General features: G+C 54.0%; 6 protein-coding genes across 6 annotated transcripts; 3 read left to right on the forward strand and 3 right to left on the reverse strand.

Moving 5' to 3' along the window:
• Positions 1–3462: 3462 nt before the first annotated feature.
• Positions 3463–4712, reverse strand: chiB1 (Endochitinase B1; the record flags this gene model as incomplete). The annotated part of the gene is made up of 4 exons (XM_032030987.1): positions 3463–3552; positions 3613–4181; positions 4237–4468; positions 4524–4712. The coding sequence occupies 4 exons, from the start codon at positions 4710–4712 to the stop codon at positions 3463–3465; spliced, it is 1080 nt and encodes a 359-aa protein (XP_031889795.1).
• Positions 4713–9839: 5127 nt separating this feature from the next.
• Positions 9840–11128, forward strand: CGGC5_v012160 (Secondary metabolism regulator LAE1; the record flags this gene model as incomplete). The annotated part of the gene is made up of 5 exons (XM_032030989.2): positions 9840–10106; positions 10174–10243; positions 10305–10322; positions 10377–10578; positions 10630–11128. The coding sequence occupies 5 exons, from the start codon at positions 9840–9842 to the stop codon at positions 11126–11128; spliced, it is 1056 nt and encodes a 351-aa protein (XP_031889568.2).
• A 680-nt stretch (positions 11129–11808) lies between these two features.
• Positions 11809–12582, forward strand: YTH1 (mRNA 3'-end-processing protein YTH1; the record flags this gene model as incomplete). Its single annotated transcript, XM_032030990.1, has 1 exon — positions 11809–12582. The coding sequence occupies one exon, from the start codon at positions 11809–11811 to the stop codon at positions 12580–12582; it is 774 nt and encodes a 257-aa protein (XP_031889567.1).
• A 1909-nt stretch (positions 12583–14491) lies between these two features.
• Positions 14492–17943, reverse strand: agdA (Alpha-glucosidase; the record flags this gene model as incomplete). Its single annotated transcript, XM_066152651.1, has 5 exons — positions 14492–14610; positions 14667–14802; positions 14853–16486; positions 16540–16989; positions 17037–17943. 5 exons carry the CDS (start codon positions 17941–17943, stop codon positions 14492–14494), a joined length of 3246 nt encoding a protein of 1081 aa, XP_066007838.1.
• Positions 17944–21572: 3629 nt separating this feature from the next.
• CGGC5_v012163 (uncharacterized protein) lies at positions 21573–22016 on the forward strand (the record flags this gene model as incomplete). The annotated part of the gene is made up of 1 exon (XM_032030993.1): positions 21573–22016. The coding sequence occupies one exon, from the start codon at positions 21573–21575 to the stop codon at positions 22014–22016; it is 444 nt and encodes a 147-aa protein (XP_031889565.1).
• Positions 22017–22386: 370 nt separating this feature from the next.
• Positions 22387–24727, reverse strand: CGGC5_v012164 (Aspartate--tRNA ligase; the record flags this gene model as incomplete). Its single annotated transcript, XM_032030994.2, has 5 exons — positions 22387–23340; positions 23387–23545; positions 23597–23746; positions 23799–24460; positions 24517–24727. 5 exons carry the CDS (start codon positions 24725–24727, stop codon positions 22387–22389), a joined length of 2136 nt encoding a protein of 711 aa, XP_031889564.2.
• Between the last annotated feature and the right edge of the window lie 1534 nt (positions 24728–26261).

Consider the following 26261-nt stretch of genomic DNA (forward strand, 5'->3'; position numbering starts at 1 on the left):
ACCCGAACTTACCACCAGTTGACTCGGGCCACTGCCGATGGCCGGAACACGAACGACAAGCCATCTAGGTTCACGACTCGTCAGCCGGTCGACCGCATCGCATCATTCTCACCCGATGATTCCGGCCCAGACCCATCCATCTATCTACTCGAGGTGCCTTCTGACCGTCTCTTCACGACTCGTCACAAAATAATTGCCGCCAAGTCATTCATCCTCATGTTGCAAACATCAGTCTCTCCCAGCCGGTGACCGTCATCGCCCCGATCCGACCCTCCGATCACCAACTTCCCGCGGAGAACGTAAGAACACAGTCAGCACCGCGGTCCCAGGTCCTGTCAATCCTCACATGTGAGCTTACAGCACATGCGCCCTCAGTCCCCGCCACCCGCCTTGATTCTTCAACAGACAAACCCACCCACCAACAACACCAACCCCTGCCCCCTGTAGCATACCCTGTCTAATACCTTCCTTCACCTATCGACCACCAACAAGCACCTGCCTAACGATTTAACCCATCTTACGTACACCAAGTCAACATCCAAATAAGCATTCTTCAACAAGCACCAATGACATAATTTTACCCCTCCGTGTCATCGCATCGTATCCGTACCCCCCTCCAAAATCCGATAGCCGAGTCATGTCACCTCTCCACGTCCACTCGAACAGCCCGCACATCGGCATCCCCACCCCGAGCACGACAACATCGGCCGCCGGCCGACCACCGCTCCCAACACACCGCATTCTTCACCTCCCCTCCTCCGACAAACCCCCAAAATCCGAGCGACGCCGTCGCAATCGCGAACAAACACATCGCTGCCAGAAACGGCCCAAGCGGCCCGCCCGCCACGTGGGAGCACGCCCGACGCGCAACCCGAGTCATTGTCTGCCCTCCGGTCCCCAGTGCTAAACGGCGTAGGCCGCCCAAACCGCGGCCCTAGCGCCGCTCGATGGCCTCGGAGGAGCAAAAGACGACCGCCTCAAAAAAATAGTACGGCGTCGTCTCCTCCAGTGCGGGTTCTATATTGGGGCCTCAAACCCGCTCCGTCCCCTGATCCTCCCGCAGGACCGGGCGAAATGTGAGGCGGAAGAAGGCACTAACATGGAAGACTAGCCGGCCTCATTACTTGCTTTTGCTTTCGCAATCCAGTCTAAGAAGCGGATGCCAAACACACCGACATGGGAAAGGCCCTGGCATCGTCATCGTCGTCGTCGTACCCGCATGAGTCTAGAATGCTCTCCAGAGAACCGGACGGAAGGTCCTTCACCGCAACCCCCCGGATCATCTCACCTCATCTCACCTCAGGTAATGTAATCAACTCACCCATCATTCACCGACAGCCAACCTTTTCCAGACTATCGTTCCCGTGACATGCTCCCACGTGCGCCGCACACCATCATCATGCTCTAGCCTGTGGTGACAACCCATCCAATACGCCCTCAAAACAGCCAACACCACTACCACCATCACACCCACTCGAAATCACAAAGTGAACCACAACCCCCATTCCATCCGCAAACACATTGAATCGCATGGACATAATCAACAATAACACCCCAAAATGTAACCCCAGCAAGCGGAACAAACCTCACACCCCCATCCTCGACCCCCAGCCCAATCAGTCCCCCCATCCCCGATCGACATGCAATACATCCAACACCCATTCCAAAATCCCGACTGAACTGAATCACACCAAGCCGGAACAACACACACACACACACACACACACACACACACACACACACCACACCCCAGGGAAAGATCAACCTGGCGTGCGCATCGGCATACCTTGTTCAGCTGTACATGGCCCATCACCGTTTTTACCGCCCCCAAAGAAACACAATGCAAGGCCCTGACTCCAGTGTAAACCCATCCGCCTGCCTGCCTAACCAGATCCCGTACCAGGAAAAAAACAAGGAATCACCTCCCCTAAAATCCCCAACTGCAGGGCCGATCTACACCCAACCCACCACACCACACCACACCACCGCACACTCGTGACAGGGCAAAAACAACCGCATTGTCCCCCAAACAAACATTTACAATCCCATGCCAAACAGTGTCTCTGTCTCTTTCTCTTCCAAAAAAAGACACATACACAATCGCAATGCCAAATCCGTACATTTCACACCCACTCATCTTCCATCCCATTTGACGCCCAGCCAAAGCACAAGAGCAAAATCAAGGTCGGCTTGCAGTACAGTACCAACCACCCGACACCGATTCCAAGTGATCATCATCATCAGCAACCACCACCACCACCCCTCAAATTGTATGTCTATGTTAATCACCCACCAAATCGAACCGCCCCCGTATCCCGGAGCTTACTCCGAGCCCAGCCCGTCTACCTTTAACCCCCCCACCACCGTACCACCCAGGCCTCTGTCCCAGCCTGCCTGTCTGCCCCTCCTCTAGCTACAGCTCCGCGGGATCTGCGTGGGTTACCTCACTTTACCCAGCAGCACAGCACCACACACCACTGTGACACTGGACATGCCACAATAGAACCCCACACCCAACTGTGGTGCAGTGCAGTGCTGTGTGTTCCCGCCCCAATCACCCACCACACAAAAAATAAAATCTCACGATGGAGGAACCGCAGAGACAGGCAGTCAAATTGTGAAACCCAAGATAGAATGTTCAACGAGAAACCGCCTCTCTCTTTCGAGGCAATATATTGAGAAAAAGGGCGGTCTACAAAGCGCCCAACGGGACAAAAATCCAAAATAACGCCCCTCCCCCCGCCGCAGCCAATCCCCCGCTCCCTCCCGTTCTATATTGTGAGTCATGATCAAAGACAATTGTTTCCCCGAGCTTTCGACCATTTTGAAATACACAGACACACACATACACAGAGAGACAGACAGACAGCAGTAAGCCAGTCGGTCCAATGATGCCATGCCCAAAACAATGTTTCCGCTACACCGCCCCTTGTTCCAATCTTCGTGCGTCCATGCGGGATCTCATCAGCCGTCCGAGATTCTTTTTTTGGTATCCTCCTCCTCTTCCTTTCGGTCCCCCTCCCCGTCCCCGCCTCCGCACCCTCGTAAAAGAGAAAAAAGAAAGCATCATTCGTGCCACCCGGGGAAAATGCTGGGGAATCCAGAAAAACAAAACATGAAATAGAAATAGAACAAGGACGATCGTGATTGAAGAAAAATGGAAACGTCAAAAGATGCAGAAGAAAAAAGCCGCCAAATTCGGACAATGAACGCCAAATCGCCTTCGCCAGATGCTGCTGCTGGTCCCTTTCATACGCCATGCAAATGCAGATTTCGTCGTCCGTCCGTAGAAGCTTCGGCCCGCCAGGCCGATGATTGCCGATGCGCATGTCTGTCGGCAGAACTGTTGCTGTTGCTGGAGAGATGCAGATGAAATACAGAGCAGGAAAAAAAAAAGACCGTCGTTCGAGGGCGTCATATCCAGGGTAGGATCGCCACTCTCAGATGATAACGTCTCCCCGATCAGGAGCTGTGCAGAGCCCTGAAACCAGTCGCGATGAGACTGCGGGAGCTGTCCTTGGCATCTAATGGTCCGCTCCAGTAAAAGAGCCCCTGTCGAATGCTGTCAGCGACTTTGTAACCTTTATTGCAGTTTACGGTCAGGCACATTACCCCCAAGCTCTTTGATTTGCAGAAAGCCGCCTTCATCTTTACCGTGTCGGGGTTGTCGTACGTCACGAAACCGCCGTCGGCCCCCACGCATTGAGCTGCAATGTGCTTCTTGTCCAACACCTCCTTCGTCCCGCGGCGCGGCAGCTGGTTGTAGTCGAACGTGCCGTTGTCCCCGCCAACCCCCTTGAACTTCTGTCCCGGTCCGGCGGCGTGCAGGAAGCTGCGTCCGTAGAGAGGGATGCCGAGGAGGATCTTCTGCGAGGGAAACCCCTGAGAGACGAGATACTGCACCGCCGAGGCTCCCGAGCTCTCATCCTTGCTCAGTGCGTAGAGTTGAGCGTGGTGGCCACTCCGATGTGTCCACGAGCCTGAAAAGTCGTAAGCCATCATGTTGATGAAGTCGAGGTAGTCGGCCGTCCGTCGCAAGTCGATGTACTGAAGGACCGCCCTCCCTGCTGGCAAAGCGGCGGTGAGGAGGTAGTGGCTTTCCGGCATATGAAGGCGAACGGCTGCTATCAAGGCGAGAAAGTGGTGGCCTTGTTGGGGATCGCAAGGATACTCCCAGACGACTGGCGAGGAGTGGTGAGCTTCGCCTCCCATACTGCAGAAATAGGCAGAACTTACTATCGATGCCGTCCAAGCCAGATGCGTCCACCAAACCTCTCGCAGACCGAGCAAAGTTGTCTCTGTACAACGTATTCGCGGCGACCGAGGGGAAGACTGCTGCTGAACTACCGCCGCCGATGGATAAGACAACCTGCAAGTGCGGATGCTTCTGCTTTAGGTGCATTAGAGATCCTAGACCGCCTTGCACGCCATCGACTGGTGCGCGGGCATCGGCCCACTCGTCGCTGAGCTACAGTCCGCTGGTCAGCCCGGTCGTGATGCGAGCTGAATTTTGAGAGACTCACAAAGACACCGCCGTCCGGCGACACGTTTGCAAAGGCGTAATACACGTGGTTGATACACCCGTAGTTCATCGCGCCAGGCGTATCCCCTTGGTAGATCCGTTCGTTGGGGAAGTAGACGGCGTTGGTGTACATGACGTTCGAGATGCTAGTCGTTCTGCGCGACTTGCGCGACGACGATGAGGAACTCATTCTGACTCTCGTTGCCATGAAGTAGCGCGTGATAGCGTACAATCTGAAAAGTTGGAACAGAAGAGAAGCAACTCAGAGAGTTAGTGCGAGAAGGGGATGGTGGTAAGGACAGTATATGAAGGAAAGGACTTGGACCCAAAGCTGCATGCTGGAGCAATGAGCTGGTCGGTCAGGCAGCAAGCGCGAACCTCTGTGGCCCCAAACAGCATCGAGGTTGTCCTATATATTTGGCTAGACACCACAGTGCAGCAGAGACAAGAAGATGCGACGGTGAGCGAACGTGGGTAGGGTAGCATACACTTAAGGTCTTGTCCGAGGTGGTGGAGACGACGGGTATCAAAATTACAAGAGGGTCCAGGATACCATCGACGCCATGATGCATGACATAATTGGGCTGGGGGTGGAAGAGGAATCATGGGGGGGTGCGCCTCCAGAAGATGCGGTTGCGCTGCGCTTGCAGGGGTGGAGTGATGGTATTGAGACTTTTGTCAAGTCATATATGAGAGATCTCGGAGAGAGGATAGAGAAGGATGTGCGGGAAAGGCGTAGGACGAGCAACGAGAGTGCCACTGTGCCTGTGCCACCGAGCTGGCGTGTACCAGACAGAGATTCGGAAACCGGAGAGACACAGACAGGCTACAAATAGAGCAGGATGGGCAAAATAATGGGAGAAGGGCCGCAACAAGATTACAAGGCCTCGTGGTCGGGCGTGGTCGTCCTTCTGGTGCCGTTATTTTGATTGCCTAGCTTGCCCATCCTGATTCTGCTGCCCGTGAGCTAGTTAGTTCGGCGCGAGTCTGTTCTCAGCTTCTCTGTCTGAATCCAACCGTCGGCGACGACCGCCGACCCTTGGCGGCAGTTGACGATCAGGGTTGCAGGGAACAGGAATGATCCCTGCACGCCGCACCGCTACTTTTGCTCCTCTTCCTTTTCTTTTGTTCGTCCACCTTTTTTCTGCATCTTCCGAATGATTTCTCCACGCCTGGCCGGCCGTGCATGCAGGTCTTCGCGACGAGGTAGGCAGGGAGCAGGCATTCATTCTCTGGCCAGTGTTCTTGTTTATGTCGATATGTGCTGGTGATGCTGCTTCGAGACGTGGACACTGTGATTGCCAGCCGCATCTCGTGTATGTTGTTCACCGACCAATGTAAATGAACCTGTTGGGTCTGCGGCTGCGAGAGACGAATTATCCTGGACGAAGCGCCGTGGTCTGAACTGCAACGGCACCCTTGGTACATACAGTGTCTGTTGTTCATTAGACGTCAGCCAGTCAAGTCCGGCGCAAAAGGGCCTGTTTGCTCCGATGAAGGTCGTCCAATTGGCCTTGAACCAAGATAATTGACCAACTCCAGCACGCGTGCGTCAAAAGAGTCGGACCGGTCTCCCAGATATTTGGCAGGAGCAGTTTGCAGCGACCTGTCTCCTCGTGTTATGACGATCCGAGGATGAAAGGAGCAGGCGAATCATGTTCGAGGGATGCAGGCCTTCAAGGCTCGGTATACATCAAACCAGCCACAATGCGACGGTGGGAAATGATGGTTCTCTGAAAGGTGCTTGTGGCTTTGGGCTTTTGACAAGCACGTCCCCTTCTCGACGGGGAAGCTGAATAGAAGATCCGCCGGGTGAGAATTCGCGGCCGCGGCGGTCTGACCTCCAGCAGTTGGTTTGAAGTCATCGCTAATGGTCAGCGCTAGGCGTCGTGGGAAAAGAAAGCGTACCTGGAGAATCCACGAGGTTCCTTCCAGGCTAAGATGGGACGACACACAACTGCCCGAGAAGCAGGAATTCTGCACTGCATTGCCAAACTCTAAAGCAACCTTCAGCTCTGCGCTGGCGAATGCGGGCTTGGTCTGGTATTCGAACGCTGTTGGTTGTGTTGTCGTTTGCATTCCCAACCTCGTGGGATCAGCTGTAGCTTGTCGGTTGAGCAAGCGGCTGTTGTACTTTGCAGCCAATTTGAGTTGAACGTTACAGACAGCGCTCATCACACTGACGTGAAAATTGTGGATCGATAGGCGAGTGACATGCACTGAGACCCTCATCCGTCCACCCTTTGAGCGGCACAGCGGTATCTGGTGCTTTGGAACGGGTAGATCCCAGCTGATGCGCTGGGAAACTGGGGGAAACTAATGAATCACACACGGACACGCAAGGAGCATTGTCTTCAGGCGGTGAAGTCGAGCGCAGAACAAGCCGGGCTGGGCAAAACATGTCGAGCGAGTCCAAACAAGGTATCCGTACGTGGACGAGATATAGACGGCCGTCTCAGTCGTAGGGTTGACCAGTAGCATAGCCATGCGACTCAGTGGCAGGGAACTGTCCAGTGAGCAGACATGTAGCGGCAGCTTGGCTGCGCGGGGGCCCACCCAAACGATGGAAACAGCCGACTGACACAGAGGGTCGAGTGGAGGAGATGGTTGCAGGTGACTGCATGCCACGCTGGCAGCACATAGTTGTACATGAAGCGGCCCTGAGGTCTGGGAAATCCGACGATTTGGGAGCATGAGGTCATTGACCGAGGGCCGTCGAGTTGGGTATTGATGAATAGCTGTCGGTCTGCGTGGCGTGACGGTGAGTATGCATTGTAGTATTGTTGGCGCATTGTTCGTTGAGAAGCTGAGTTGTCCCGCGATATGTTGGGCCATCTCTTGTCTCTGGATACGTGGAGGCAGAGCGGGTGTTTTTTTTCGCCTCGCCGTCTCGGTCGCATCGGCCCACGAGAAAGAGAGAAGATCCATGGGTGTCCCATACTGACTAAGGCAGGTCGATCAACGATGTCAAGCCGAGAGAGAATACTCGAGCGATGATGGGCTCTATGGCTCCGTGGTGTGTCCGTGGGCATCCATCCCATCCCGCGTGGGCACGCCGCACCCTGCCAATTCTGTAGGCTGTACGTACGAAGATATGCGGGCGTGCTCCGTATGTAAGTAACTTGCAGTAGTCGGTTCCGATGATTGGGCGCAGGCGATGGCTAAGTGAAAAAAACCCCAGCAAAGTCTAGTCAGTCAGGGTCGATACGCATGGCATGGCATCCTCCTGACTTCTCTGGCTTCCGCATCGGAGCGAGTGTTGCGACGTTTTGGAGGGGGTCGCGATGCTTGAAAATAGAATTGACTTTTTCCTAGGTACAAGGCGACGGCAGTCTTTGGACTGCTTGGGAGGTCGAGAAACGTGGGAGAAACGCGCTAGAACAGCCACGTCGCGCGAAGAAGAGATGAAGGGACGGGCGTGAGATTGGCGGGAGAGCAATAGGCGTTGATGACTTGGGTCGGCAGCCGTTGGTCGGATTTGTGCCTTGATGAAGCAAACAAACTCCGGTCGGGAAGCGCGGGGTCAGTCTCGTTGAGGAGAAAAAAAGTCGGACACGGTATGAAAGAAGAGACCCATCAACGGAGCGGAGACGGCATCTGAGGGGAGGAGCAGCTGCGTGGTGGTGGGTTGAAGAAGCCGAAGACGGCCCCAGATGCAATGGAAGGGAAAAAGAAAAGAAGAAGAAGAAGTGGAAGTGCATGTCATTCTGCAGCCTTGGCGAGCTAGGTATCCGTACCGACCTAAGGAAGGTGCTGTAGTGTTCACTGTCAACGGAACTGAATGAACCCTGAGGTGGGAATGCCAAAAGAACGTGGGTCCTTTCCTGCCCAACTGAGCCATCTTCCATTTTCTGCAAGTCCCCTGCCACACTAAGGCAAGTGCGAGGGCTCCTTCTTTCCTCCAGTGTGCCCGCAAACCGAGGATAGAAGGAGTGGATGGGAATACCCTTTCTGTTAGAGGAAAGGCAAAAGGAATGGAAGGATTGAACACTGTGAAGGAGAAGCCTACCTACGTACCTTACTGATGGAAGGTAAGACGGTCTTATTGAGAACGCAACTGCCTTGCCTAAGTTACCTTACTTTTGGGGAAGTGGTTGTAAAACCGTGCCTTCCAAGTCAAATGATTTAGATTCAGTGGAGGTAATTACCTACTAAGGTAAGTCAAGGTAGGTAATGATTGAAGATGCCTTCCCCAAGGCAGGCAACGCGCCACATCTCTCTCCATAGTAGCGAGACCGCAGTGACTTACCTATTGTAGGCACCTGGGTTCGGGCTGTGTACGTTACGGTCCGTCCTCACAGACATCCATCCCACTTTCCCTGCCCGTGGTTCCTCGCCGTCCTGGCCCCTCCCCGTCACCCACGTACCTACCTACGGCCCGGCCGAAGAACGGGAGGGGTCGTTCAGGGACTTCCCGCGGCCAACCCCTCCGACCCGTCGTGGGATGCTGCCTTGGCGAGGATCGGCCCTGTCAAGTTTTCTCCCTCCCAGCATTGGACCCGTGCACATATGCAGCGGCAAACACAACATCACACGCTCATCCCGGGCGCATGTTGGATGATTATGAGTGTGCCCCAGCTTCAGAGAGACAAAATGACCTTTTTCAAGACATGGCATCAACCATTGGCGCTCTCCGCGCAGAGAAGCAAAAAGCAGCCCTGATCTACAGGAACCAAGCCTCCCTTTGTCGTGATACAGCCTCCCAGCCTCCTCCTCTACTGCTCGGTGCTTATTCTCGCCAAACGTTACCAGCAGGCTGCAATCTACCATACTCGACAAGACGCTCCTCCAACATCGCTTGACCTGCCAAAGCGGAGTATAATCCCTGTCTACACTTGATTCACCAACCAATCTCTGATCTCGCTTGATCCTGTCGTTGGCCAGCAACCAATTGTGTCGACCAGCATGTTGGAGCATTGCCTGATGTTGGTTCTTGTTCCGAGACTCCTTGTCGTTATATGGGCCCGTCGGTTTGGTCGCAAACATGACAGGACAGGACAGCAAGACCATCGAACTGGCTTGATTCCCCACGATGTTTTCCCCCCTTCCCCTCTCAACATCTCTCCTCACCTCTGGCGAGACAAAATTCAAACTTTGACTGCTCTTTCAACCAAGTCCAAGATCTACCCCGAGTGATCCCACAATAGTTCCACTCCGTGCCGTGTCGCACCCGTCGAAGAATCTCGCAACAGGCTAGTTTCCCCTCATTGGCTGCAGTTGTAAACTAACTAATCCCCCGTCGAACAGGGATACCCTCGCTTGGGCCCGGACACAAACCTTCGAGAACAAACCGTGGACCTTGAAAGCGCTCGCAGACATGTCTACTGCTGACGTCCAGGCTCCTCAGCATCCCGCCGGCGCTATCGAAGCCGCAGATGAGCCCGTCGACCCGAGTGAATTTGATCCTGTTGAGTGGGACCGGTCTTCCGCTGATTCGGCCTCACTCACCTCAAGTGTCCTCGATCACGAGTACGAGAATGGGCGTCGTTTTCACAGATTTAGACACGGTCGCTACCCGATGCCCAATGATGAGACGGAGCAGGATCGCGAGGACATGAAGCATACAATGTTTCTCGAGCTTCTTGTGAGTAACGTCATAAGCATATACTTGGCTGCGTTTGCACATCTAGAGCTGATGTTCCCCAATTCAGGATGGCGATCTGTTTCTCGCTCCTATTGGAGATGACCCTCAAAAGATTATAGACATTGGTACCGGAACCGGTGAGTCTATCCGTTTGAATAGATATCAGCTGCTCCTCGGCCTCTGACAATAACGAACTAGGCAAGTGGGCAATTGAAGGTATTTCCTGGCGACTCGATCGACGAGGTCCATACACTAATCCATCCGTGCCAGTCGGCGACCTCTATCCAGGTGCATCTGTTCTGGGCATTGATCTATCTCCCATTCAACCTTCCTGGGCCCCTCCAAATGTCAAATTCTTAGTCGACGATGCCGAGGATGAATGGCTTAACGGGGACGACTACGACTTTGTTCATTTTCGAGCGATGGCTCCCCTTCTTCGGAAGCTTGATATGGTCCTCGCAGATGCTTACAAGTAAGACTGTAAAAGGAGAAAAACTACCAACGTTGCTGACCAATGTTGAAGTCATATGAAACCTGGAGCTTGGATAGAGTTCCAGGAGTTGCACGGCCAGATCCATTGCGACGACGGAACTATGGCCGATGACGATAAGCTCAAGGAGTTCTACGAGCTTGTCGTTGAGGCTTTCCAGAATCTTGGTCTTGATTTGCACAAAGCGCGGGACTTGAGGCCTCACCTTGAGGCTGCTGGTTTCAAAGACATTCATTGTGAAATCAAAAAGATCCCAATCGGCATTTGGCCAAAGGATCCGACCCAGCGAGTGATTGGCAAGTACTCGAGGCAGGCCATCGAAATGGCAGCACCGGCGTTCACTGGTAAGCCATTCGAAGCCATGGGAATCTCAAAGGTAGAGTCTCAAGTGTGGTGCGCAACCGTCAAGAAGGACATGGAGGACCTCAGCAAGCATCGTTACTACAACATGTTCTTCTGGTATGCTCAGAAGCCTAAGGATGCCCCCGTGCGGGACGACGGAGCCGGCTCATCAGGAGAGGATGACGCTTGATTGCCCAGTTCTAAACACATCATGTTCTAAAAACGGCTGCGACAAGCCGACGGATGAGGTCAATATACAAAACTTGAGGTCGAAGTGATTCCCGAACAGTATGGCGGTGGGGCCGTGGTGAATCGCTCAACTACGAGGGCGACCAGTTTGAGGATTCATACTATTCATACTAGCTAGGCCAAATGAAAATGTCATTCCACGTTGGAAGTATTGCATCTTGCATGTTGAATGTACAGGGCGAAGCGTCCTAATTCTGAACATGTCTACTTGACTATCTTGGTGAGAGCGTGGCAAGTGGTGTCTGAACCTCTATAGTGAGACTCCCAAGCAGGCCCCACAAGAGCTCCGGAGTGATAGTGAAGTGATTGCTGACTAATTTTATGGGGTAAGCTTCTCGGAGTCAATGCGCAAGCGCGCATCGCAAGCTGCATTTTCCTACATCGTCAACCAAGCAACTCAAACCACAGGCAAGGCGTACCAGATCACCCAACTACAATTACCCACTTGTATCACTGTGGATTTCACGCAATTTTACTCCCTTGAACTCGAACTTCCACCCTCAGCAAACCACCACGCGACATCAACAAACCAAACCGATCGCAGCTCCCATATCAAGAACCAGCGACAACCTCACCTGCGTCACCCAACAGCTCCGCGAAGCTCCCTCCGCCTCTTCAGCAATGGCAGCTGTAGCCCGCCCGGAGGCAACCCAGATCCTCACCCACGCCCCGCAAGCGACAACCTTTTCCTTCACCCCCTTCCTCCGCCAGACCTACCGCCACGAGCTCTCCTCCGACCGCCCGCAATGCAAGCCTTTCCTCGCGGGCCACTGCCCCCTCGGCGCCTCCTGCCCAGACCGCCACGCCTCCTCGCCATCCTCCTCCAACAATAACTCCGGCGGCGGCGGCGGCGGGCCCTCGCTGGTCTGCAAGCACTGGCTGCGCGGCCTCTGCAAGAAGGGCGAGAGCTGCGAGTTCCTCCACGAGTACAACCTGCGCAAGATGCCCGAGTGCAACTTCTTCATGCGCAACGGCTACTGCTCCAACGGCGAGGAGTGCCTGTACCTGCACATCGACCCACAGTCGAAGCTGCCGCCGTGCCCGCACTACGACAAGGGCTTCTGCCCGCTGGGCCCGCGCTGCAGCAAGAAACACGTCCGCCGGAAGCTGTGCGTCTACTACCTCGTCGGCTTCTGCCCCGAGGGCCCCGGGTGCAAGTTCGGCGCGCACCCGCGCTGGAGGACGGACCTGGAGAAGCCGAGCGTCAAGGTCGAGGGCGAGGACGAGAAGAAGGACGGCGAGCGCGAGGACGGCGAGGCGGTGCCGGTGCAGAGGGAGCAGCGCATGCGGGACATGCACGAGGACCGCGGCCACGGGGACCGGAGGCACGGCCGCGGAGGAGGCAAGTGGCGCGATCGCGGGAACAGGAGGTTCCGAGGACGTGGTGGTCACTGAGAGGAGCGGCGCTTGGTTTGATGATAGGAGAAGGATGTGGGAGAGGGTGTGTACTATAGAGCATTTTTACGGCTTTCCTGCGTGGTCCGGTTTGCGACTGCGCTTGGCTCAATGATACCAAAAGTTTATGAATCATGGAGTTCTTTGACAAAATTGATGGGCCTGGAAACGAAGGGTTGCAATTGCAATAGTTTTAAACAGACTAAACCGCGGATTCAGAAGAGCGCAATGGGCGGCGCAACTGTGCACGAAATACCTTGTTGCAACAGGTATTTCAAAGTCTCCCAACACCCTACCCTGACTTATCCCAACCTCTGCAAACGCGTCAAATAAATCTTCCATAAATAAATGTTCCCGGTCATTCCGCCCCTAAATGAACGCAAAAATCAAAAGAAAACGAGTATGACAGGACTCGAACCTGCAACCACGGCCAACTTGGTAATGAGTACCGGAAGACCGCACGCTAGCCATTGCGCCACATACCCAGCTGATGACTATTCAGCTGAAAGATCTGCCTAAGTTGTGTGGACCTTTGGTGGGGCTGCTGCGTCGCCGCAGGAGAACATGCGACGAACCCCAGATTTGTAAATGGGCGCATTCAATACCCTGGATCAATGCATGGCAGGTTCACCGAAAAAAACTCGCTTTTACGCTTACGCTGCTGATGCTTTCCGATTAAGTGACGTTCGAGTTCAGCCAGCTGATCGGTCTTGGGCATTGTCTGGCTCTCAGTCAGACCGCCGCCTGATCAATAATGATGAGGAGCGTCTTGCGTTACTCGAAACGACAAGATTATCTCCAAAACTTCACGTCTTCATAATTTCATCTTGAACATAGCATAGACTTCTGCAGCCTCCAGCAGAGACAACTTGGCGGCTGAGAGACCTCCCCTCTGGGTAAAGTACGACATCATGTTCTCGAATGGGGCCGAGATGTGGAAAACGTTAGTTAGGGAAAACCAAGAAGGCTCCTTGGCTCCATGTTCAAAGATATTAGTGTTGCTACGAGGTACATAGATGCCGTTTCTACGCCGCAATCGATGTCAACTCTCAGAGCCCAATCTGGTGTTGTCTGCTACGACTACTCGGAGAGTTTTGAACCAGTTCTCGGATTTGACAGCCTCACGCTACGCTAATCATAAGAGGAAAACAGTAAAGCCGGTTACATGTATGTTAGGCTCAGCCACAATCTAGCCGACATGAAGCACCGGTTGAGCTCTGGTCCGGACAGTGCTTACGGGCTGGTACCTGACGCAGTACGTAACAGGAGCGAAGAGCCGCGCGAGAAATGAACACGAGAGGCCGTAGGGCTGGCCCCATGAGGGTGATAACAGAAGTATTGCAGATTAAACTTCGCTCGACGCGTGGACACGGCGCCCTAACGCTCTCGGCTCAGCCGACGGGATGGCTGCGTCGTGTGTGTTAGGAGGGGAACAAATCAATTGACAAAGTCGGAGCTGAGACAGAAGCTAGGCGATTGACCTCGAAAGTAAAGCGAACTGCCTCATTTGGTCAATCTCATGGTTGTTGACCATGAAGCGTAGTCGTCACCCAGAAACGGCATGTTTGCGTCAAACTTCAGCTCGTAATCACCCAGCGGCCACTCTTCATGTCTATCTCTCACCGTTCTCCGTCTACATCGCAGCTCGAACTCCATTGACGGGGTGGCTCTTTTCCGGCCACATCGCTTAGATAGACACCCTGCTTGCTTCCAAAGATGTCTCTCAATCTATTGGAGGCGGGATTGAAACCGATTGATTCGTCGAGTGTGAGGTCGAGCCAGCCGAGGATTCTGCAAAGTACCTGGCTCGGTGAGGTGTAGATTAGACTTCTGGGGTGGCTTCGTTCCCTGAAAGCCAGAAAATGTGCACAAAATTGAACCTCAAAGAGATCTGGGAAATTGTCTGAATCTATGATGCTGCCATTGTGCTATCCACGGGGCTGCGGCTATAGCCCATAATGCTCCAACGTTCTATCAAGCCCAGGTCAATGTCCATTCGGAATTCCATGCCCCCTTCGAAGTCAAAGACTGCAATCCATGAATCTTGAGAGCACGAGAAGCCGTGTCCAACGACCAGTTCTCACTTGCAAGAACCTGATCATTCAGAGTCACGGCCGAAACGTCCCGCTTGACTCCCATGATTGTGACGTTGCCGAGAGAGTTGGCGTCCTTGTACTCTCCGGAGGGACTGGCCTTGAGAACACCGTCCAAGGCGGTGAGCTATACGTCTGTTAGCTTCCAATTTCACCAAAGTGAGCTCAAGAATATACCTCTACAGTCAGAGTAGCCTCCTGCTCCAAGCTTTCGCCATCGTCCACGTAAAGATTACCCTGAGCGCCTCCCTCGCTGTCAAGCGCAACCAAGAGCCCCCACGGGTTGGCCCTGCTCTCTGTCGTCGTCTTGCCAGGCTCTTGAGTGGGAATGACGTATCCGCCGCGGAGGTACACAGGAATATGCCCAAGGGGCGCGTCGATGGTGACGTTTTGCCCAGAAGTAACTCCAGTGATGGCGGATTGGTTGTACCAGTCATACCACACGGTGCCCTTGCCAACACCGGGGAAGACGCCATCAACCGTGGTCGCCCCCTGCACAAGACAGGGCGTAATAAGCACAGCCGGCCCAAGCAGGAACTGCCTATCCGCATCCGCCAGCCACGGCTCATCCGCAAACTCCCACACAAGCGCCTTCATCACCGTATCACCGAGGGTATGTGCCCTGTAAAAGGCAGTGTACATGTACGGCAGCAGCGCATAGCGGATGGCCATGGCCTTCTTGGACGCGTCCGCCACGGCGCTCCAGCGATACGGCTCCTGCGGGATGCCCGCGATGGCATTATGATTCCTGTAAAACGGGAAGAACGCGCTCAGCTGCATCCAGCGCGCGCACAGCTCCATGTCGGCGTTGCCCGCGAAGCCGCACGTGTCGACGCCGAACATGGGAAAGCCGAAGATGCTGAAGCTCAGCGCCTGCGGGATCGAGAAGAACATGTACGCCCAGAGCGAGTAATTGTCGCCGCCCCAGTGCCCGGCCCACTTGCCCGACCCGGCAAAGGTCGAGCGGCCGATGATGAAGGGGCGCTTGCCCGGGAAGACGGAGAGTAGGGCGTGGTAGGTGGCGTTGAGGATCTGGTGGCCGAAGAGGTTGTGGAAGTCGTACTCTTCGGAGCCGCCGTGGTGCGTTGCATTGGGGGAGACGGCGTGCACGGCGAGGTCGCCGTGGATGTGGTCGATCACGTACGGCGGGTGGTTGACGTTGCGGACACCGGGAGTGGGAGTGGTCCGAAGGTAAGAGGTCGTCGTGGGGGTTGGGTCCGCGTCGTTGATGGCGGTGGATTTGGCAGCCTCGGCTGAAGCTGAGAGTGCAGAGATGGACGCAGCTTCAGTGGCGTTGGTCTTCTCGAAGCCTTCGGGGTAGGAGTAGTCTTCGTTGCCGGGTTCTCCTGGAAGCTGGAACGGGACATGGGCAGGGTTCTGGGTGAGGTTCTTGCTTCCGCAGCTGCCCACGCAGAACGAAGCTACTTCGGACATGTCAATCCAGATGCCATCGAAGGCAACCTTCTTGAACCAGGTCTCGAGCTCCGTCTTCCACCAAGAAAACGTCTTGCTCTTACCGAGCACGGCACCAACCCAGTCAGGGAAGACCGTGTAGCCAGGCCACACAGCTCCGACATAGAGTGAGCCGTCTGGGTTGAGGACAAAGGCGTCTGAGGAAAGGCCGCGGTCATAGGTTGGGTAGGCGTCATCTTCCTTCTCGGGGTTTGGCGAGTAAATTGCTGAGTCGACAATCGGCACGAAGTGCTGTCCGTTCTTGTGGAGTTTGTCGAGAAACTTCTCGCCGTCTTCGTAGGTCCAATTGTTCTTGTCGTTTTCGAAATCACGGTACTGATTCATGTAATCGATATCGGCTGATGGTAGGTTAGCACACGGCTCTGTTACACCTTCGCGACGCAATGCTCACCCCAGATCGTCTCAAGTGGGATCTCAAACTTTTGAAAGTCGTCGATGACCTCCTGCAGATTGTCCCAACTGGTGTAGCCCCATCTGCATTGATGAAAGCCCAGTGTCCAGTATTGCTGCATGGCAGGGAGTCCAACGGCGCTCTTTTGGTAAGAGGTAATAACGGAGTCTGCCGTAGGACCAGCGTAGAAGTAGAGGTCAATCATTCCACCAAGCGCTCTCCAGGTAATGTTGGACTCTCGAAGCAGGATTTCTTGGCCATGTGCGTTTCTCATAAAGACGCCATGGGTAAATGACTTGTAACTAGCAGTCTTGTCTGTGGGCTCGGCAACGTAGATGAGCTCATCAGAATCAGAGTCGGCTTTGTAGTATCGGGTGTCTAGGTATATGGGGTGTGACCCGTAAATGTTTCCATCGATGGGATCGCCAATATCAGCGGCATAGATAGTTCCTATTATGGTGAGCTAAACAAGTTCAAGATCCGGGCAGTCATCTTACTAGTCAAGTTCCTGTTCAATCGAAAGCCGTGGATGACCTCACCGAGCCCATAAAGATTGTGGTTCTTCGGAAGAGGTGAAGCAAACTCAAAGAACTGGTCTTCGAAGACCAGCTTGGTCCCCACGGTGGTAAAGAGGACATCTCCAGTGCTCTTTCTTGTCACATTAAAGCCAAAAGTCGGCGCGTTCGCCCACTTGAACTCCAGGTCGCTGTCCGAACCAGCCGATTGAGTCTTCCCGTCATTTTCAGGTTTCGGAATCAGTTCCTCAGGGAGGATGAACCACGTGTAGTTGTCCTTGCCGATATGTCTCGGTAGTATCTCGACATGGAGCCGGTCTGCCGCCTGGTACTCAACGACAAGCTTCAGAGCCTCAATCTCGTTGCCGTAGACGTTGCAAGCCTTGCCGGCGAGGTCGAGGTCTGCTGTGAACCCGTAAGAAGTCTCTTGAACATTGGATGCCGTGTAACCGGGGCAGACACTCTGGGGGTCCACCGCCTCTGGGTCGAAAATGTTGGGGATGAGATCAGCGCCGACGTCTGAGTCCATGGCCACTGTGAACTGGGCATCGTTGCTGCTGGTCGTGGTCGTTGCCGTGTACGACGAAAGCTGGCGTCCAAACTGGTGTCCGACGTCTGCCACTCTGACGACCGCGCAGAGCCCGAGAACGGCCACGGCCGTGAGGATGATGGGTAGGCGGAGAAACATGCTGCGCTTCTGCTCTTTCACTATCGTTGCGCCTTTCTCGTTCAATATCGGTCCCGTCTGTCGCGAGCTGATCATCCGGATGCACTGCGAAAGAACGACGAGCGCCGCGATCCACCATATCAATGATGCACAGAAGGCCGCCATCTCCTCTCCTCTTATACCCTTCCAATCGCCCCAATCGAGCCAGTCGTTCAATGCCATGTTGTCGTGGAGTTGTAGCAGCTGCAGAGGAGAGTGGTGATGACCAACGGGAAACTGTCAGTTGTCCTACGAGGAGAAAAGATCACATCACCGGCGTGGCATTGAGCGGCCTGACTGCGGTGTAGCTAGAGCTTTCCCCGCACAGACTAGAGAGGAGGTGGTTTGATGGTTTGAGGCGAGAGGAGCGTCCGGGGTTGGAGCTACAGCTTCTGGGGAAGCTCTGATTTACCGCGAGCTTTGTTCCGTGCAGCTGAAGCAAGGGAGCTAAGAAGAATGCGGGCCATGACGGCATGCGCATGTGCAGCGTGTTGGGTGTTGGGGTACAGCTGCGTGCGGAGTCTTGCGGAGTTCGTGCAGTGGCCTGCGGCGCGGCTCCGATCCGTCCCATGGGGTTTGTCGATCACCGAAGAAACCCCCGACGATGTGTAAGTGGTCTTGCTTATCCTGACTACATCTTTTGACCCGTGAAGTTCTCATTGGTCAATTCTGGAGAATCTTCGCTGAAACTGCGATGAGGGGGAATCGTCAATATGCAAGAACCTTTCGACTAAGAAGACACTGAGACCAGCATCATCCTGCCGATGCCCAATCCCATTGCTGGTCGGCAGCTTCCACCGCCGGTGCTGCTTCGGTATGTTATGTACTTCTCCACATAGCAGGCATGATGGTATCACGAGAGCCGACGGGATAGGGGACACCGTGGGAGAACCTGACAGTAGAGTGAGCATTTGGCAAAATCACTGAGGCAGCGGAGGAAAGCCACGTTCTTGTAACACGGCACAATGGGGAGAGAGGTCGACGTTATTTGAAGATCGCGAAGATCCTCAGTGTATCACGATTCATCAGACTTCTGTTCAACGACATCGGATCCCCAAATACTCGCATGACCAGCATCAGGACTACATGTCCCATAAGCTACGAATCAACTGAGAAGCAAATTGAATAAGTCATCTTCATTGTGTCATCTACAAGGGGTCAGTTGTCTCGGAAAGTCTGCAGACTCGTAGCCGTGGTGAAAGCAGCGCTGAACGACACCGTCTCGCCATCATACTCCACTTATTTATCGGTTCATCCGCTTTTTGACCCTCCGTGACTCTGTCTCGATGCCATTTATCTGCCTTTTGCTCGGCCAAATACTTGAGTATGAGTCCCTGTAGGAGTTTCTTCTTGACGCTGGATGATTGGGATTAAACAGAAACCGGATACCCATGAAACCAGGGGCCCGTCATGCTCACTACACACATTCTAATTCGTATATGGCAGCTGAGGGCCTCGATGGAGAATCATACTAAAGCACATAATTCGCTATCGGTATTCATGGTGAGAATGCGAGAACTTGAACATCATAGGATAGCTTTCGATGGCTCCAACACGTAAATGACGGCGGTGGCGCGAGGATGAGAAGTATCAACACGGCGGCCTGAATGTTCTCTCATCTCTCGCTAACAGGTTTATTGAAATTGCGAACCGGATTTAACTAAATATTCGAATCGAGTGTTGTAACAACAAATGAAAACCTCGTGTTGAGAAAGGGACACCTTCCGCTTGGTTTCCTCGAGTGGCAAAGCCACGACAGAATCAACCACCTCCTTGCGTAGAACACCGTCAGCAGTGGAAACGACACAATAATACCTCTTCCAAAACTGTCGATTCTCAAAGAGGTTCATTCATGTCTTGCGGTCCATATTCTCGCCAGAACCCCTCTTGGCTTTCCCCAACCAAGTTCCGCTTCGATGAACAAGTGCATCGCCGCCCTGCCCCCTTAAGCGAGGGGCGACCCGGATGACCCAGATGATGGTTCCCTAAGGTCACCGTTGCAGTTTGCGATGCCGACGCACGAGACGGGGTTAGAGAGGTCGACGTTGGTGGCCGGCGAGATGTTGATCAGGCCGCCGGCGGGCGGAAAAGGCACGCCCAGGGCCGTGGCTAGGAATGCGGAGATGGCGATGAGTTGGAAGTGCATTATTATTTTTTCGTGGCAAGGACTGAATGGAATCGGATTCGATTGAGAAATGAGTGTAGGGTTGAGGTAGAAAGGTTAGAAGACTTTGGACCCCGTTTGCGCGTTGTGCAGTCTTATATATCTATCCATTAGAACATGGAGTGACTCCCGGACTGGCAGGCTTCATTGAACAGGGCCGAGCAAATTACCGTTTTGAAATTTCTGGGACGTACAGCCTGAGTCAGTTAGAGATGATTGTTTTGTCTGATTTATTGTCTTTACTGTCGCCTACGCTCCGGTTGAGGCAACGGCGATTGGATCAGCACAGAGGCGGACTTAAGAGCCGAGACAAGGTAAAGAGGCAGTTCTGTACATCATATTCATGATCAATAGGTCTTCTGAGGTGCAAGCCGACTTCTCGCAACAATAGAGGCGCCGCGACATGCCAAAGATCGTCCCGAAGGCGCTGGCTCTAGCGGGCTGTGGCGGCGGCGTCAAAATGCTAGCTAGCTGCCGTTGACGTTCCCACTTGGTCGTCAACGGGCAACGCTGGCAGAGGGAATGTTCTGTTCTGTTCTGACTTTCTAGTCAATTCTACGACTTCAAGAGTATCCAACATTGATCCATAAGGACAGTCAGTTTCGTGATACCGGGCTAGCCACCCTTGTCCCGGATCCGAAAGTGGGGCCCGGTCGGGCCCGATGCGGGGATCGCGCGGTGCTGGCGCCGCCAGAAGGCAGGGGATGGGCCCCATTCAGCACCGCTCCAAGGCACTCGGAAGCCGTTTAAGATTTCGGGCGTTGCTGGTGCTGCGATGTCAGTAGAAGACATCCTCCGTTGTGACGGAACAACCGAGGAAGGGGTAAGGTTCGACGGGCCTCCATGGTATCGTCGTCACGGGCATTGTTGCCCGGGCTGGAGACGTTATGCAATCAATAACATGGATGTGGATCTCTTTTGCAAACCATACCTACCAGCCTCAACATGATCCTGTCATCAAGAACCGATTCCTGCCATCACAGTTTCTTCAGAGATGGTGTCCAACACAGCCTCACGCGTCGACCTGAACACCGCCCAAAAACCTTCCTCTGCACCTACTCATCGTCATCCAAACATGAGCTTCCTCCCATCCCACCAGGAAACTCCAAGCAAACCGAAATCCCACGGGCCTTCGGCAACCTTCTCCATGAGGCTAGCACACGCAATGTCGTCAGCCCCAAAATCGAAAAGAGTATGCAAAAGCCAAAAAAAAAACCAGCAGACCACAATGCCTCTGTTTCAAACAATAATGCAATGCACGCCAGCGCAGTGATGTCAAGAAACCTCCCGCCCCCCCAGAGATCCCTTTCCCCCTCTTTCAGAAACACCGCAGATGAGGCTTTGATAGGTGCGATCAGCCACACCTCCTCCAGACCGGACGCGCGCACACGACAGGGGTCTTCCCATCTCGACGTGTGACGTCACCGCTGCGGGCAAGAGCTCTCTCTCTCTCTCTCTCTCTCTGGCCTGCCATCGCATCCTGCCCATTAGCTCAGATATTACCAAAACGCCGCAGTACGGACGAGTATATAAATCCACCTACCAAGCCACTTCCGTCATCATGCATATCTCCCCTGGTCCCATAGCAGCGCCCATCATCCCGCTTACACTAGTTAATAAAAAGACCCCCAACGGGCCATCGACCTAAATGACGACCAACAAGAACGACAGCAAACTCGCAAACGTTCCCATTCTCAACAAACTCACATCCAACTCGAATTCGTCCTCGTCCTCATCCTCCTGGACAGGCTCATCATCAAATAAGAAGAGTCACCACACGCCGCACTACAACTCCACAGACCACCACCATCTCAGGATGCCCGTCGGAAACAACGACCAGAACAACGGCGTCACGGGCGCCGCCAAGTTCGTCACCTCGACGCTGGGCAACACCGTCGGCGGCGTCACGCGCACCGTCGGCAACGTCACGGGCGCCGCGACCAAGGGCGTCGGGGACACTATCACGAGCGCGGGCGGCAGCGCGGGGCGGCCCATCGGCGACGGGCTGGGCAACCTCGGCGGCGGGCTGCAGAATGCTTTGAATTCCGTGGGGAAGGGCGCGGAGGATGCGGGGCAGTGGAAGAGGTCGTAAACAATGGCTACCTAGGATACTGTGACGCCGGAAAATTGGACGAAAGGTTCTTGAGATTGTATTAGTAGGAGCGTTGACCATCAAATGAAACTATTCACCCCATTCTATTGAGCTTCTGGATGACGTGTTGTTGAGTGAAGTAACTGGTCATATTGTGCGATAAACGCTTTATCATACTGTACTTTGAATAATTATCATACACCACGCCATAGAATTGGTGATACACACTGACCGGCGATGCGGTCTTGTTCATGGTTTCTCCAAGCCCGGATAAGCCTGTAACCTTCGTCCACAATCCACTCAGAGGTTACTACGACTAATGCTCCGAAACTGGCGCAATTTCTACCATTCCAGGTATGCTTCACCGCATTTATTTTACAATGCGCAATTTGTAAGTTTCCAACTGCTCCTTCGTCATCTTGCTGGGGCCGCCCGCGAACTCGTCAACGCCGTTGTTGTTCTTGGGGAACGCAATGACATCCCTAACAGACGACGCGCCGCTCAAGACAGCCACGAAGCGGTCGAACCCGATGGCGAAGCCGGCGTGCGGCGGACACCCAGAGCCGAGGGCTTTCAGCAGATGCGAAAACTCCTTGACCTTTTTCTTATCCATCTTCAGGATCTCTTCAAAGATGAACTTTTGGATCTGGGCGACGTGGATACGTCTGCTGCCGCCGCCGAGCTCAACGCCGTTGAGCACGAGGTCGTAGTGATCTGCCTTGGCCATGATCGGATCAGTGAAGAGTAGCTCGAAATCCTCCTCTGAGTGCGGCGCCGTGAACGGATGGTGGGTGGCGGAGAAGCCTGCCGCGCCGCCCTGCCCACCGACGTCACCCTCCTCTGTGAGGGTGAACATTGGGAAGTCGGTGACCCAGAGAAACTTGAAGGAGTTGTCGCGGTCGATGAGTCCGGTCCTGACAGCCTCGTGGTAGAATGCGATTCTAATCTCGCCAAGCTTGGTTGAGCCGCCCCCGCGAGGCCCCTTCTTGCACGCTTGGAAAAAGACAACGTCGCCATTTTGCAAGTCGGAAAAGCCCGAATCCTCCGGGACATGGGGCAGAATGCTGTCGATGCCTGCCGGCCCAAGGGAGGAGAACCCGTTCAGAGGCTTGCTGCTGTCGAACACTAGGGCCACCGGCCCGCCGTCTGGGTTTTTGGAAAGACTCGCGGGCAGTTCACCCATGAATTTCAGCAGGGCCTTTGACACGTCGTACTTGTCAATGCCGTCCCGGGGGCTGAACTTCCATGTTTCGACAGCGGGGTCTTTGAGGTCACTGATCATGCTGATGAAGTGTCGGTCGAGGTGCTTATCGACGCGGCATATCTGAATGGTGTCAGTCAAAGACAGGCAAGCAAGCGTTGAGACTGACCCTGTTCGGTATGCGCAAGTCTGGCTTGTCGGATCCGTAGAGATCCATACAGTCCGTGTACTTCATCCTTATGAACGGCGTCGGAATGACAGGATATTCTTGGTAGAGTGGTGTTTGAGAGTCGTCCTTTGCACTGTCTTGGACGCTCTGCTTCCAATCCTGAACATCTTAGTCTTTGAATAGCTTTCGTGTGAGACGTGATTTGCCTACCCGGAGGGATGCCTTTTTGACTGGTGAGAAACCCTTCCTCCCAATCTCCATGACATATTGCTCTCGCATGGCCTCCCAGGCTCTTCCAACGACGTACTCGACGTCTTCCATAATGTGCTTTCCCGTGGCGAAGGACTTCTCCATGTCAAGCTGTACAGCATGTCAGTCGCGCAGCTTTTGAACTTGAGAGGATTATGCAAACCTGGGTGAACTCGGGCTGCCGGTCAGCACGATGATCTTCGTCGCGGAAACATCGCGCAAATTGGTAGTAGCCAGACATGCCAGATGCCATCAAGACCTGCTTATATTGCTGTGGACTTTGTGGCAGAGCATACGCATGCCCGACCTTCCGCGTTGGCACGATGAATTCTCTGGCACCTTCAGATGTCGATTTGAACAAGACTGGGGTTTCCACGTCCATGTAGTCCCGATGCACCATAGCTTGTGCCAGAGTTGATTTGAGCTGAGCACGGAAGCGCAATCTCTCGCGCAGGTCCTTGTGGAAGCGCAATTGCAGGTGGCGCTTCTCTGGTGGAAAAAGCGTGTTCGGGCCGATGATGATTTCAGGCGGGAAGTAGCCAAGATGTTTTATCGACTCCAAATCCATCTCAAAATGCGACGTGGTAGAAGCCTCAGTGACAGTGCCCGAAGCAAGGACTGCACTAAAAGGGCGTATCTTGCTCAACTTATCAACCTCCTCCTGCCCTTTGGCGGCGATCTGACCTATCCGCTGACCATTGCGTTCTAAGCTGGCGAAGGCCAAATTTCTGCTGACCTTTCGAAGTTTACTGATGTAACCGCTGATGGTGATTTTGGCTCCGACATGACCCCAAGTCTCAGGCTCGGACATGTCAGGGGCGGCAACTGGGTAGTCCAAAATCAGCCATAGAACCTCTATATCGATTGGCATTCCCGCTTACAGCAAGTCTTGAATTTCTCTGAGAGAGCCGTGTGAACATCGTCGGCCTTTGGACTGGCTGTTGATCCACAGCGAGTTTGCTGAGAGAAGGAAATCGAAGAGCAACATGGCTGCTTTGAGATCAATACTAGCCCTCGAGTTACAGACTGCGACTGCGATATGCGAGGATGCAGGCTGGCCAGGCCTCTCATCCGACAGCACTGTCGAAGCATTTTAAAGGGCTATGAAGGCGTCCAGCGGTATAACGAGAGTCGCTGACGATGATTTCAAGATTGAGATGTATTTGCGACTAGTAGTCCAGTACTGAAAAATCTCAATGGCGCAACATGGCGGGTGAATATCCTTGGCGGGTCAGATTTGACGTTGAATATTCATGAGAAGCTATCGCAGCTCAGCCCACTGAACCCGCCCATCCGACATTTTCGCAGCCAATGCGCGCCAGGGGGGCAGTCGCGCTGCAGGGCACCTTCACCTTGGCAGCTCAGCTGTGTTGCACCTCAGGCAGGAGGCGGGTCCCCACCAAAAAAAGTGATTAGCGCGGGGCAGGCTCCCTGTATAAAAAAACTCGCGTCGAGCTCCAAAAAGTCTCTTCTTTTCCTCTTCATGATTCTTCCATTTCAAAAAAGTGTATGTTTGGTCCGCCCCCCGGTATCGCGCCGCACCGCACACACCGCATCGAGAAACTTTACTGACAACAATTCTGCAGGTGATGAAAGCCGCGCGTGTTTAATATGATGCAGCTCCCGCTGTCCGAGGCATCCAAGCTCTCCCCTTCGGGCGGCTTCAGGGCAAAGGTGTCGAGGGCGGTGGGGGCCATGATCTAGGCGTTCGACACGACCTTGTTACAACATCGGACGCGATGAAAGGCAACTCTGATTTTTATCGAAATGGAAGATTCTACGAGGGTTCTGGGGGCTTTTGGCACGCAGCAGTAACCGACAGACCTGTCAGCGCCAAGTGGCGCCTCAGGTCCCGTCTGTGTTCACTGACTGGTGATGGGCACAGTTGCGGTCGGGCGCGTTTTTACGTTTTTCCCGCCGTACATCGGCCGGAGATGGTCGATTGGCTCAGTTTGCGACACATCGGATGTTCCTACCTTTCGCAGTCGTTGCCGACGGAGCTTACTCTTGTTGGAGAGCTGGGTTGGCTTGGGTGTGGGAGGCACGGATGACGGCAAGTCGAGACTGGGAAAGCCAGCGAGCGAAATACGAGTCGAGCATTCAGTGTACAGTAGCAATTTGACCTCGCCGGTGCATACACACTGACGGGGAGGACGCCCTGTGCGGGTGGCCAGCAATATCCCAGACTTTTATGAATCAAACAAATAAGACCGATGTTGGGGAGAAGTAAGACGCGGTACATGTGAAGAGGTGGCCAGCGAACCCCATGTTTCTTGATGGTGTTTCAACGGCCATGGTGCCGTTGGATGGCGTTGGAGTTGTTGCACTGCCGAGCGAGAGGGGCTTGCTGATGTATCCGTACCTGCCTTGGCTGCTGTATTATTTTGAGCGTGGTTGGTTGATTGGGGAGGGAGCGTTCGCATTGGCGGCTGACTGATGTACTGTCAAATCCTCGGATTGGTACTGAATACGGTTCGGGTCGTGTTTTCCTGGGCATTTGAAGGACGAGACACACCGATCGGAAGAAGAAACCAGCTGTGAACGGCAGAAGCAAGCAAACAACAGCATCAGTGGCATCTCCACCCACACTCTTTCTATCCGTACTTCTCCCCCCCCCAAAAAACAA

The sequence above is a fragment of the Colletotrichum fructicola genome (assembly GCF_000319635.2).
Source record: "Colletotrichum fructicola Nara gc5 chromosome Unknown KSG_Nara_v1_contig07, whole genome shotgun sequence".
NCBI lineage: Eukaryota > Fungi > Ascomycota > Sordariomycetes > Glomerellales > Glomerellaceae > Colletotrichum > Colletotrichum fructicola.